The sequence below is a fragment of the Pleurotus ostreatus genome, assembly GCF_014466165.1.
Source record: "Pleurotus ostreatus strain PC9 chromosome Unknown scaffold_6, whole genome shotgun sequence".
In the NCBI taxonomy this organism is placed as follows: Eukaryota; Fungi; Basidiomycota; class Agaricomycetes; order Agaricales; family Pleurotaceae; genus Pleurotus; species Pleurotus ostreatus.
The window spans coordinates 587536-600881 of NW_023503161.1; the positions used below are offsets into that span (position 1 = coordinate 587536).

Here is a 13346-nt window from a genome sequence, read left to right on the forward strand (position 1 = left end):
GGTACGGGCGAAGATATACTGGTTAACGCTATAGGTCGGGTCCGAGTGTTTTGGCTTCGATTGTGTTCATATCGTCTCAAACAGGTCGGCTCTAAGACATCAAGCAAACATCGCTTTTGGTGGAACCCGCTCCTCAATCAGAGATAGAGCCCTCGAGTCGGGGTATTGGGATGCGGATATGGATTCCCAGCAATGTGAACATCCTCCTCGCAATCGCATGTTAGCGTATGTTTTTTATCGTTTTATCCGAACGGTGTCGTAATGGATATCCTCAATACGATGGGATTAATGCAACAGTTGCTGCTTAACATCCATTGAGTCCGACTTGACGGTAGCAACAGACTACGATTCTACGAAACTTCCTAAAGCTGGGCCGGTCGGTGTATCGGCATATATACTCCCTAGGTCATAGCAGCCCAAAGCAGTAACGAGACAGCGAGGGTTGGTAAACACGACGACCTTCGCCCCATTTGCAAGAGAAAATACCATTCACCTTGATGCGAGTGCTGGAACTGGATGAACCTCCGACGAAGAAACCCCTTTTGTGCTCATTTAGACCGCCTTCTGCGGCACTGGTGGCCTTGCAAGCGTGGTAACCTACCAACTACTCTCTAGTCTCAGGCCAAGTGCAAGGTAAACACCGGGAGTTCTTTGTGCTATTCTGATACATAGGCGCGAGGTAAGTCGTATTGCTATTGATGAGATGTCCTGACGCTGAGACACTTCCCGCTCGGATCGATCTCCTATGGGCTCTAGGCGCATCAAAGTGCTCTGCAGATGACTATCGAGGCGACATATCCTGACCCTACAATTCGGTTCAATTTGGATTCTCCTCAACCGCCTTTCTAGCACTCGTAGTGAATCACGAACGAAGCATTGAGCACACCACAAATTACATTCCTCCTGCGTACCGAAAACCCGCACAGGGTCTAGGCGATGGTAGGTGTGAAGCGCTTCGATGTCGGTTTGCGTTATGGTTTCAGTAGAATGGACCGTGAATTGGCCGCTGGAATTCGTCACGATGGCCTCCTGATGCCGACCCACTGGCTGAAGCAATGCAATCATTGCGTAGGGGCCTGGTGATCGCAAGTAGGTCGGAAATCTGCGATATTTATGGGGACGGCTGAGAGCAAATCGTAGGCCTATCTTGCGTGGAGACAAAGTCTCTGCGCGTCTTAGCTAGTACTCGGTTAGCCTATAGAAGTATCCGCCTCAGGGATGTGCATCGCTCGTTGTGCCATTGGTGAGTCTCTTCTCAGAATGGCGGAGCGGCATTAACTGACATTTCAGATTCATGCCATATATACAAGATATGGATCTGCTCACTACCTCAACCTCTGAACTCAGAGCCAAACGTGAGTGTTCTCAACGTCGACCAAATTGTTGTTTGACTGTATTTTGATGAACGCGTCGCGTCGCGTCTAGCTTCCAGGTGTGGCATAACCTTATATAATACTGGATGAGTAGTCCAAATATGGTATTATCCTCCCACGTGACCGCGATTACAAGACTCCTAGCTCAAGTCGTGCGTTGCACTCTCCTCATTAAACCCCAACCGCGCCCACTGATTTTACTTGCAACGACTTCCTTAGACATGGCAGAAAATTTACCTCCATCCCATTGATAGGCCTAGATAGTATTTGGTGGATTGCAATGACGTGGAAACGTTCAAGTACCTCAGCCGAGAACCCAACCGTGATACTGCAGGATTTAAACTACATCGGCGACGGTCGTTCAACTCTCGAACCCACTCTAAACACTAACCTCGCAGACTTCTTTAATACGGACAGTGAACGGTATTTAGGATCGCCTTTGGCACTACCGAAACCAAAATCATGGCCATTCAAGGAATCGTCACAATTCAGTCTTCTGTTCGAGAAAGCCCGAAGCACCTTCCGTGACAATATATACAGCGGTGATATATCAGTGCTGTCTCAGACATACTCTTCACCGGCAAGCGAGTCTGACACGGACGCGCCATTTGTCGGGGACTCCAGCTCTCCAGTTGAACCAACCACCCCCGAGCCACTGGCTGCCACCGTCGGAACAGACGCCGCCGAAAATGTGACGCTACCGGACACTTGGACAGGGACTCAGGCAACAACACAAGACTATCCCACAGTACCATCCGGATCCCTACTCCCAGGCAACGAAGCGGAAGCGGACGCGTCTGCGTTCATCGGGGAATCTCAGCCACCAGCCGAACCCGAGTCGGCCACAACTCCAGCGCTAGTTGAAGCTGCCGCCACTGCCACTGCCGTCACCGACTCTGCAGTGGATCACGAACATGGGCCGAATCCTGCGGCTATCGGCGAGCAGACTTTGCTTCCTGTCATCTCAGCCGTTACCGGGCTCCCTGATGGCATCTCACCAGACCGACCGTTGTTCTTCATAATCAGCCAACGAACGCTGTGCCTTTAAGGTTAAGGTTGAACGTTGATATCCCCACTCGCTCGTGTCGTCGTATATACCTCCGGAAGGTCAATCTTCTAATACAGTCCGACACCCGGCAATTACCAATTTTCACCTGAATTCACCATTTATTGAAATTTGACGTCGATGTCGATCTCAGACAAAGCCAGTACACCTAAAAACTCAAAACCCTTCCTACATGGGCCTGGGGTTTGGCAGGCGCAACCGTCTCCCTCTACCCTCCTTTACCCTTCCAACTATCCCTGCCATCATTCTGCGCTCCCTTCCTCCTTGCTGGCCGCCGACCTACGCTACCGCCTGCAGAAAGCACAAGGATGCCCACCATGTCACGCTCGCAATCACCAGGGTGCCGATGCCGATGCCAGCTACCCTCGCCTTGCCTCGTTCTTCCTTGGTATCTGCCTCATCATCTATAGATGATCGTCGCCCCGGGATCCCGCTGATACTAGCCGCTGTCGAGTGCAACATCGTCCGACCCGTTGCAAACGCAGGATCTCGATAGTACTCAGAGCTACCCGCGATGCTTCGGCTTGTAGACGCCACACGGCTGAACACTCATCAAGAGTGCTACACAAATGGACCGATACCTCACACATATCGCGACTTTTAACCGGTAACGGGCAGGGGGAGGCCGCGAAGGTTCTACATTCATTTTCGCCGCCCCTTCTTATGCTGTTCAAACAGGCTTTATCACTGCGTACGTTTCACCCTCCGGTCCGCTGTATACACGGCGTCTCTCGAACCCGTCACTTTTTTTGTCCTGTGTCCTTCCTTAGTTCAAACTCTTCACCCATTCCTCTCCTTCTGAATCAGCTCCCCTTATAGTTCATGCTTGAAACCGGGCTGCGAGTCGCTATCCAATGAGTTCATGTGGACCATTGTATTCGCGGTTGGCCTCTGGTAGAAATCGGATTCCGTAGAACACCATTGAGATTAATTGCAGGTTGCAGGGCATTGACTACCCGTAGGTGGTACCTGATGCGCAGTCGCCTCCACGGTGCACGGGTGCACCTACTACTACCTATCAGTCCCTACCACTATTTGTGAGTCATGAACGTGATTATATGTGCTGCCCACTAATGACTTACCCCTTGAATAAATGATTTGATTTAGAGTTTTATAGTTGGCAACACTATCAATATCGTTGCAGATTGTTGCATGCTCCTGACAGACGCGTCGCGACGCCCCATGGTGACGCGTACCATGCTTCCCTGATGGCACTGAGATGGGACTCGATCTTATCAGTTTACCGTTTGGACCCTACCCGGACGTGTTTGTGTTTTTGGCTTCTGTTTCAAGCGAGCCCCTTAGACACGACTCACGCAGACACGACCTGGAGAGTCAGGGTGCGTGCGGTGTTTCGGTCCCGCGTTGCAGTTTACTCATTGGCCATTCATTTAATATTGACCGACTGTAGGAATATTCAACGGTATACGAGTATCGATTAATGATCATCGATTCGATCGTATACGCGGGGTTGGAGCGTTGGAGCATTCGTTGGAGCATTGCAATTGCAGTGTGTGATCATGATCACTCATGATCTGGAGATCTCCCAACACATCACGAGAACGGAGAACGCAGAACCAAGATTGCGCTCCACTGCGACTCGCGAGCACATTGCATTCGCGTGGCTGTCTCCACGCCCCACGCCCCACTGGACCTCGCTGCGCCTACAAACCCCACACCTACCTCAATACCTCAGCGTTACTGCATGGCGACGTCTAACCAAAGAAGTAGTCGAGATATCGATCTCCCTACCTCCAGAGCCCGCACATCCCTTTCCGCTTCCCTCGCACAAAACTCATAGTTTCGCACGAAAGTCTTTTGTACCACTAGCATTTAGCGAAAGCCCGACCGCTCTGCATCTCTGTCATCTTCGTCTAATGATGTTTCTCGGATGCAAGCACGTCAAATGTGTGTTACTAAGTTTAGTAGTATAGGACTCTCTATCCGCCTCCCGCAGAGTCATGCCGGCAATGGACCCCGGTTCCGTCTTCGTCTTCTGCATTATACGCTATACACACGACACACGCATTCTGCGCAGAACCCCCTCTCCACTCTCCTCTAATCACTGTAAGGGTTGAACCCTTTCGTTCTGTGCAGTCCGGCTTCCCCTATCCCCTATCCACCCCTCTCCGACTCTTCGGACGCGCTCGCACATGACTCGGACGTCACGAACCCGTACCGGACACACGTGTTAACGGATCAGACACTGCGGATCAATGTTTCGTTCTCTTTTGTTCTCGGACTCTAATACTTCATCACACTAGTCCCATTATTTGTTCCTGGTGCCTTTTCGCCTCGGACATTTCCGATGTTTTCTTAGCTACAAAAACCTACTGCACTCGTAGTTAGAGGAATAAGATTTGTTCCCCCCCCCACATCGAGTCAGATTCTAAGCCGTCCGAACTCTTCTTCTCATCCGTTGTCAGAGTCTGCCGCTGTCCGAGTCCGAGCCCGAGTCCGATCCGAAGTTGCTTTCTCCTGCCGTCCTTGTCATTCTCCTGCCGTCCTCGTCGTACTATCCGAAGCCGGGGTGTCTGTTCGCGTCCGAGCGCGTCCAAAAGTATCCGAAGGCATCCGAAGCCGTCCGAAGCGTCCGGAGTTTCTCAGTTGTTTGTTTTCACTCTCGGACTCATCCTTATCACACTTTACTCACGCGGGTGTCGCACGGACTTGTCCTGCCGGAGGCGGACCCTCGCATTTTACTAGACTACACTACTAGTCTACACGTACATTCACTACTACATTCTGGAGCCCACCGCGAGGGTTTAAAGTTCAAGACACCCCCCCGTTCCACCGTCACCTAATCATCCTATTCCGTCATTGAATTCGAATCCCCTCCCGATCCTCTGCACGATATCTTTCCGGAAGGTCCGACGCAACGGGCTATCAACTACCTCTTCCGGAAGACATCCGAATATTTTCCGTTCAAAATAGTCCGCTCTTGGGTTCCCGATCCCAACACCGTCATTTGGCAGTTCGCACTTACCGGACGCCCAGAATCCGAGCATCCGAACATCCTATCACGCCCTAATCCTCCATCCCTCCGGCACAGTCTGTTCTATAATCCCGCCGCGGCTTACCACCGACCCACTCCGGAGTCAAACGACACTACGTCCGGAACACCCTCATCGCTCACCGAGTCGTCCGAAAATCTTCCACCCACTTCTTCACCTTCCCCTATTCCTCCTCCTACAATGGCCACAACTATGCCCGTCCGCGGTCACCATACCGCTCCGAAATTCAACGGAAAGCCCGAAGGACTCCATCGCTTCTTCTCCGAAGTGGAGTACCTCGCTGCCCGTGCTCAGGTCGAAGGCCGGGATCTCATCCGAGCTACAATCGGATATCTCGACGACTCCGACTGGGAGATCTGGCGCAGCAGTGGCGATGCAGCCGACGGAGACGACTGGGATGCTTTCAAAACGTGCATCGGGAAGCTCTACCCCGGATCGGATAACGAACGACGCTGGCGTCCGTCCGATCTTTCCACTATTGCTGCTCTCCAGTCCCAGACCCCGATGCTCACAAAGGATGATCTCGGAGTCTATCACCGAAAGTTCCTCGTCCCGGCCAATTGGCTTCTGTCCAAAAATAGCGTCTCCACCCAGGACGTCGGACGAGACTATCTTGCAGGATTCGATCCGATCACCCGTCAGAAAATCAAGGACAGATTGGCGATGGTCCACATGCAGCATCATCCGGACGATCCTTACACGATCACGGAGATCTATACGGAAGCGAACTTTATTCTCGGAACGTCGACTCCGGCGACTCTCACAACGTCTTCGACATCTCCGACAGTGAGTCCGACGGCTCCGGTTACGGTCAAAACCGAATCCGCTGACATCCGTGCCCTGCAAGCTATGATGCAGCAGTTCATGACCATTCAGCAAACGCATCCGCAGTATCCTCCTCCTCCTCCGCAATATCCGTATAATCCGAACTCATTCTATCCGTATCCCCCGCCTCCGACCGCTCAAGCATACGCTTATCAACCCGTCCCGCCCCAACAAAACTATCAGTATCCGCCTCAGCCACCCCCATCTTCCCAGAATCAGCAATCACGTCCTCCTCCGCCTCCTGCACCACAAGGGACTGATCCGAGACCTCCCCGGAAGTGTCACTTCTGTCATTCCGTCTACCACACGATGGGCTCGTGTCCGGATGCGGCCCGATACGAACGGAGCGGGTGGATCGGTCAGAACGAAGAAGGCCGATGGATGGTGCTCCCGACCAGAGAGACTATCAATCGTTCCTTCCCCGGAGACTCGTTCAAAGAGCAGATCGACAATTGGATGAGAGCCAACAATAGACCTCAGGATCGCGACGCCCCTCCTCACCCGATCGTCACTCCTGCAGCCACAAGTTCCGGAGTAGCGTCCGCGAATATGGTCGAGGTTAGCACCTACCACTATACGGAGGCCGACGAGTCCGAGTCTCGGGCGTTCATCGAAGAGCTTCCGAGCCCGTTTGATCTGGAGGAAGAAGAGAAAGAGGAGATCTTCTTGCAGGTTCTCATGCAGCGGATGCCCGACGTAGCGAAAAAGTACGCTTCATCTCAGAAGAAGAAGGATGTCCGTTTCTCCGAACCGGTGGAAACGACTCCGAGCGCTCCGGCAAAGGCTCCGTCCGAACCAACCCTTCCGCCTTCGATTCCGGTCCCCTTCCCTTCCACATCGGCCCGTTCTCAGCTAGCTGAAGCCATCGAGACCGGTCGCACGACGTACCGTCCGAACTATCGGGTCCAGTCGAACATCGAGAATCCGAAGGTGGCCTCGGATGTCCTGGAACGCGCCCTTAACACCACGCTCACTATCACGCAACGGGAACTTTTCGCACTCTCGTTTGATGCTCGGAAAGGACTTCGGGATCTTATTTCGTCGAAACGGGTCTCTACGGAGACTAACTACGCGTCCGTCAACATGGCAGCGTGCTACGACGACCCCGAAGACGTCGTGGAGGTTCTGATGTCCGCCACCCGGGATCCAAACAAGGAATGCATTGTCGCAGCTCCGACCCAGTCACTCCGGATCATCCGGCCTATCTTCAACGATCGGTACGAGGTCGAATGCATCCTGGACACCGGATCGCAGATCATCGCCATGCGCCGCGACGTCTTCGACAATCTCGGGCTGCTCATCGACATCGACAAGTTCATCACCATGGAGTCCGCGAACCTATCCTCGAACCAGACCATCGGGCTCGCGCACAACGTGAAAATGTCTCTCGGACCCGTCGATCTCTACGTCCAAGCTCAGATCGTGAACGATGCGCCTTATGAGGTGCTCCTCGGACGCCCCTTCTTCTGCCTCACCTCCGCTGTCACCCGCGACTACCCCGACGGTCGTCAGGACTTGACCATACACGATCCGAATTCGAGCCGTCGTTTCCTCATCCCTACTTTCAAAAGGGTCCACCGTTCCCGAGAGCCTAAGGAGCATTTTTAGATACCGTCGAGGAACCCCTGCGGCGAGACGAGTCTTTTATACCCCCGTTCTATTGCTCTCTTATGATATCATTGCCCGATTCCGCTCCTTCTTCAGTTCCGATCCGCTGCATTACCTATCCGAAAACACTTTTATATCATACATCCCCTTCCGTGTCCGATCCATCGCTTCCTCTTCTGTCTGTCCCCCCTTCCATGAACCGAAAAAGTACATATGATGCTCCGCGTGATTCCGGTCTCGACCCGGTGGCTCCGGTGTATACTTGTGTCCCGCCGCCCGTACCTAATACTCATCATTCTTGCGCGTATGACGATTTGCCGGATGAGCGACGGATCTATTCAGGTCTTGTTGATATCATCGAAGATGGCATTACTCGGAGTGCTTCATATTTGGATATTCCCCTTTCCACCACTACTTCCTACTCTACATTTACATCCTGGTTTATCCACTCCGATGCCGACGCTCCGCCCGCCTCATCCGATGATTCCGCTCCGAACCCGACCGCAGAAGTCTTAGCAGCAACTGCCCGGATGCCAACATACGGAAAGAAGCCCTACCGGAAGGTCGCCAATCGCACAGTACCTGTCTCCACTACCCTTCCCGAACAGTATCGGATTGTCCGACGCGAACCTCCCGACATCTTAGCCGATCTTCTCCCGCTTCCTACTCAACCACCCGACTTCACTCCGGGACTCCGGTACACTCAGGAACGCGCTGACAAACAAGCCGTCGACCCGGACAACTGGCTTTCTCCCGAGGAAATCAAACTCGCGCACTGGTTCATCCGGACGGACGAGGACGCTTTCGCATGGTCCGAGGATGAACGAGGCAAGTTCTCTGACGAATGGTTTGACCCTGTAGTGATGCCGACGATCGAGCACGTTCCCTGGGCACTCCGAAACATTCCAATTCCTCCGGGCATCTACGACGAGGTCGTCCGCGTCATCCGAGACAAGATCAAGTCCGGAGTCTACGAGGAGTCCAGTTCTTCGTACCGGTCCCGCTGGTTCTGCGTTCTCAAGAAGGATGGAAAGTCTCTCCGCCTGGTCCACGATCTTCAGCCTCTCAACGCTGCCACTATCAAGGACGCCTCTATTCCGCCTCGGGTCGAAACTTATGCGGAAACCTTCGGAGGCCGGTCGTGCTACGGCATCTATGACTTGTTTGTCGGATTCGACCAACGGAAGCTAGCGGAAAGCTCGCGGGATCTCACGACATTTCAGACGCCTCTCGGAGCCAAGCGTCTCACCGTCATTCCTATGGGCTTCACCAACTCCGTCCAGATTCAGCATGGCGACCTCACCTTCATTATGCGAGACGAAATTCCCCACGTCACCGATCCGTACATCGACGATTGCCCTGTCAAGGGTCCGCTTACCCGATACGAGCAACCCGACGGATCCTACGAAACCCTACCCGATAATCCGAACATCCGGCGCTTCGTTTATGAACATATTGCAAACATGCATCGGATCGCGCACCGGATGAAGAAGTTCGGCGGAACGTTCTCCGGAGTCAAGCTACGTGTTTGTGTTCAGCGCGCATCTATTGTCGGACACATGTGCACTTACCAGGGTAGAGAACCCGACGATGACAGGGTCCAAAAGATTCGTGATTGGCCTGTGCCCGAGAACGTCACCGACGTCCGGGGTTTCCTGGGTACCATCGGAGTCATGCGTATCTTCATCCGAGACTTTGCGAAACATGCTAAACCACTTGTGCAGTTGACCAAAAAGGACGTTGACTTTGTCATGGGCCCGGACGAACTAGCTGCCATGGAGACCTTGAAGAATCTTGCCATCACCTCCCCCGCTCTCCGAGCTATCGACCACTCATCCGATCGCGAAGTCATACTGGCCGTCGACTCCTCCACCGTAGCCGTCGGCTTCATCCTCTCCCAGGTAGGCGCCGACAACAAGCGCTATCCGTCCCGTTTCGGATCTATCACTTGGAACGACCGAGAATCCCGCTACTCCCAATCCAAAATCGAGCTCTACGGACTCTTCCGGGCACTTCAGGCCACGAAGCTTTGGCTTATCGGAGCTCGCAATCTCACTGTTGAAGTCGATGCGAAGTATATCAAGGGTATGATCAACAATCCGGACATCGTCCCGAACGCTGCGATGAACCGCTGGATCGCCGCCATTCTTACCTTTTCTTTCAAACTCAAGCATGTCCCAGCTCGGGATCACACTCCGGCCGATGGCCTCTCACGACGAAGAAGAGCCGAAGAAGACCCGGTCCTTGTAGAAGATGTCGAGGGTTGGATAGACGAAGCGTGTGGTTTTACTTTACAGGTTCACTCGGACGGCGACGCCTCTGTCGCGCGGGTTGCGCAGAACCGTTTCCGGGGTCATCTCGGGTCCCTCGTCCGCACGTTCATCTATGATGAAGACTCTGCTGGATTCAACGACTCCGACGATTCCGACGACATTCCCCGGACTCCGAAGGCCGCGGGTAAGGACGCCCGGATGTTGGAGATAGAGACCTTCCTCCGGACGAGCAAGGCTCCCGTCGGACTCGCTGAACCCGCCATGCGCAACTTCGTTCGACAAGCGCTCAATTTTTTCTACCGCGACGGCAAGCTCTGGCGCAAGGATAACCATGGGAAGCATAAAGTCTACATTCATCCGGGTCGCCGTCTCTACCTGATCCGGGCTGCTCACGACTCTCTCGGACACAAGGGTATCTTCGTCATCCGCACGCGCCTCCTTGAGCGATTCTGGTGGCCCTTCCTTGACCAGGACGTCCGCTGGTTTGTCAAGACTTGTCATCAGTGCCAGATCCGCTCCAACTTCAAACTACACATTCCGCCGTCTCCGACGATCCCACTTTCCCTTTTCCGCCGCGTCCACATTGACTGCATGGTGATGCCTTCCGCCAACAAATTCAACAAGATAGTCCACGCTCGGTGTGCTCTTACCTCTTATCCGGAGTGGCGCGCGCTTCGCCGGGAGACCGCGGAGACACTGGGCATGTTTATTTTCCAAGAGATTCTATGCCGCTGGGGCGCCATTGAAGAACTTGTGACGGATAACGGTACCCCGTTTGTGAAGGCAGTCGAATATCTCGCAGAGAAATACGGCATCCGACACATCCGAATCTCTCCGTACAACTCCCAAGCGAACGGACTCGTCGAGCGGAGACACCGGGACGTGCGGGGTTCCCTCCTGAAGACTGCGGATGGCAATGAGAAGAAATGGGTTGAAGTCGCACCATCCGTCTTCTGGGCCGAGCGCGTCACCATCTCCAAGACCTCCGGAATGTCTCCTTACTACATGGTACATGGCATCGAGCCCCTTTTTCCGTTCGACCTCCACGAAGCTACCTATCTCGCCCCTCCTCCCGATACCACTCTCACCACTGAACAGCTCATCTCCATGCGCGCCCGACAACTCCAGAAGCGTCCGGACGACATCGAACGTATGCGCGAGAAAGTTATTCGGAGCCGGATTGCTTCCCTCGAGGAATTTGAACGACGATTCGCCCGGACGATCAAGGACTTCAACTTTCTTCCCGGACAGCTCGTTCTGGTTCGTGATAAGAAGATAGAAGGTGATCACTCACTCAAGCATCTGCCTCGCTACATGGGACCTATGGTCGTCGTCCGACGCACTCATGGCGGATCCTACGTCCTGTCCGAACTCGACGGTTCCATCTCAAATCTACGTTATGCGGCATTCCGCGTCATTCCGTACTACGCCCGACACCGCCATCTCCTTCCCGTCCCCCATTCTGCCGAACCCGACGACTCCGATGACCCCGACGATCTTCCGGAACCTCAGTCCGCCGCGAACTTCGCCGGACTACAAAATACGACGAACGACCGAGTTTTGACGCCTTCGCGGCAGCCTAACCGTCTAGTACTCTAAAATTTTTTCCACCCAGACCAGGGTTCGCCCTGTGTTGTATCCCGGACCTCGGTCCTGTTCCGTCTCTCATCTTTCACCTCTCTCATTTGATCTCTCTCCTGTCCGATCCTTATATTCCCTTGCATTTGCCTCGTATGCGTCATCCGACGACTCCGGTGATCCTCCCCCCCTTCGGAAGCCTCCGGACTTGCCGGTTTTACGCTGCGTGTCATTCTTTCACTTCCGCTCACTCACGCATTCTTCTTTTTGGTGCACAAGAAAATCAGATATAATATTTACATATTGCTTACAAGAATGTCTCTACGGGCCAAGCGCCTTTTTGCTCGTCCGCCCTACTGCCCTTCGTACTCCTCGTCCTCCTCCATTTGTCTGTCCCCCTCTCGTTCCTCTTCGTCCGCCGCCTCAGCCCGTTGAGCATCCTCGAGCTCCCTCCGCAGGATCAGCGCCGCCAGGCTCCGTGTGGCTGCGGCCCGGGTGCTCTCCGCCTCCTCTGTCGCCTGCTTGAGGGCGGCGATCCGAGCGTCCATTGTTGACATGACCTGGACAAGGGTCCGCAGCTCGTGATCCGCGCAAGCCTCTACCAAAGTAGGGATAGCGGCATTCCCTGACGCTGCCCGCGTAACCCGGCTTGTCTTTCCGCTCTCTCCTCCGCGTCGCCGTGTCCTTGGCCTTGGGGCTGCCCGTTGCTTCCCCTTTCCACCCGCCGCTTTGCTGCCTGACGCCTCCGCCTCCGAGGTCTTCGCCCGCCTGGCGCGCGTCTTTGCGTGCGAACACCTGACCTTCGATCCGGTGCACGCCTCGCACGCATGACAGCCGGTGCCGACGCAGGTAAAGTACGCCTGCTGGCAGTGCAGGCATCGGCGAGCGTCCGTGAATTCGACCACAGGGTGCGGGCAGGACTCCTTGGGTGCACCGAACCCGCACCCCCATTCGACATTGTTCGGGCTCGAACTAGCATCTGTAGGGTCCGTTAGTCCCGGCGTACCGTCTGATGAGTCCGCTTACCGGCCGGATCGTACTCTCCGTACTCCGTTACGTCGAGACGCGCTGGCGCTGGAGGAGTCTTCTCCCTAGTGTCATCCGCGTTACCCGCGCGTCTTCGAAGTCGTTTTGCCCGGGGAGTTGTCTCGGGCTCGCCGCCGTCGCTCTCAACCACCTTCCGCTTTCCTGCACGGATGGCGCTGGCACGTCTTCGCGTCCGAGGGACCGGCGTGCTATCATCCTCAGCGTCCGACGGAATTTCGACCACGTCCGAGTTCTTCTCTGCTTCGGGACGATCAACGGGAGTACTCCCGGAACCGAGGGTTCCCGAACCAGCCACGAACGTTGGCCTCTGCGCAGCCCGTCGACGCTCCTCAGCGGCGAGCGCGTCCCGTCGTCGTGCATCACGCACCTCTTGTGCCCTCCTCGCCTCCGCGTCCGCAGCCTCCTGTGCTTCTCGTGCCCGTCTCTCGTCCTCGGACTGCCACTCCGCGAGTCGGGACTGCGCCTCCAGTAATTGCGTAGTGGCCCGGGCCATCTTCTCCTTCACGTCATCTTCGACGGTGTTCTCCAGTTTCCGCGACACGAGGACGTCTTCGGCGCCCAT

General features: G+C 54.7%; 1 protein-coding gene across 1 annotated transcript; it reads left to right on the plus strand.

Annotated features, from left to right (window-relative positions):
• Window positions 1-1653: 1653 nt before the first annotated feature.
• On the plus strand, window positions 1654-2421 carry PC9H_008447 (uncharacterized protein; the record flags this gene model as incomplete). The annotated part of the gene is made up of 1 exon (XM_036777957.1): window positions 1654-2421. One exon carries the CDS (start codon window positions 1654-1656, stop codon window positions 2419-2421), a length of 768 nt encoding a protein of 255 aa, XP_036629385.1.
• Between the last annotated feature and the right edge of the window lie 10925 nt (window positions 2422-13346).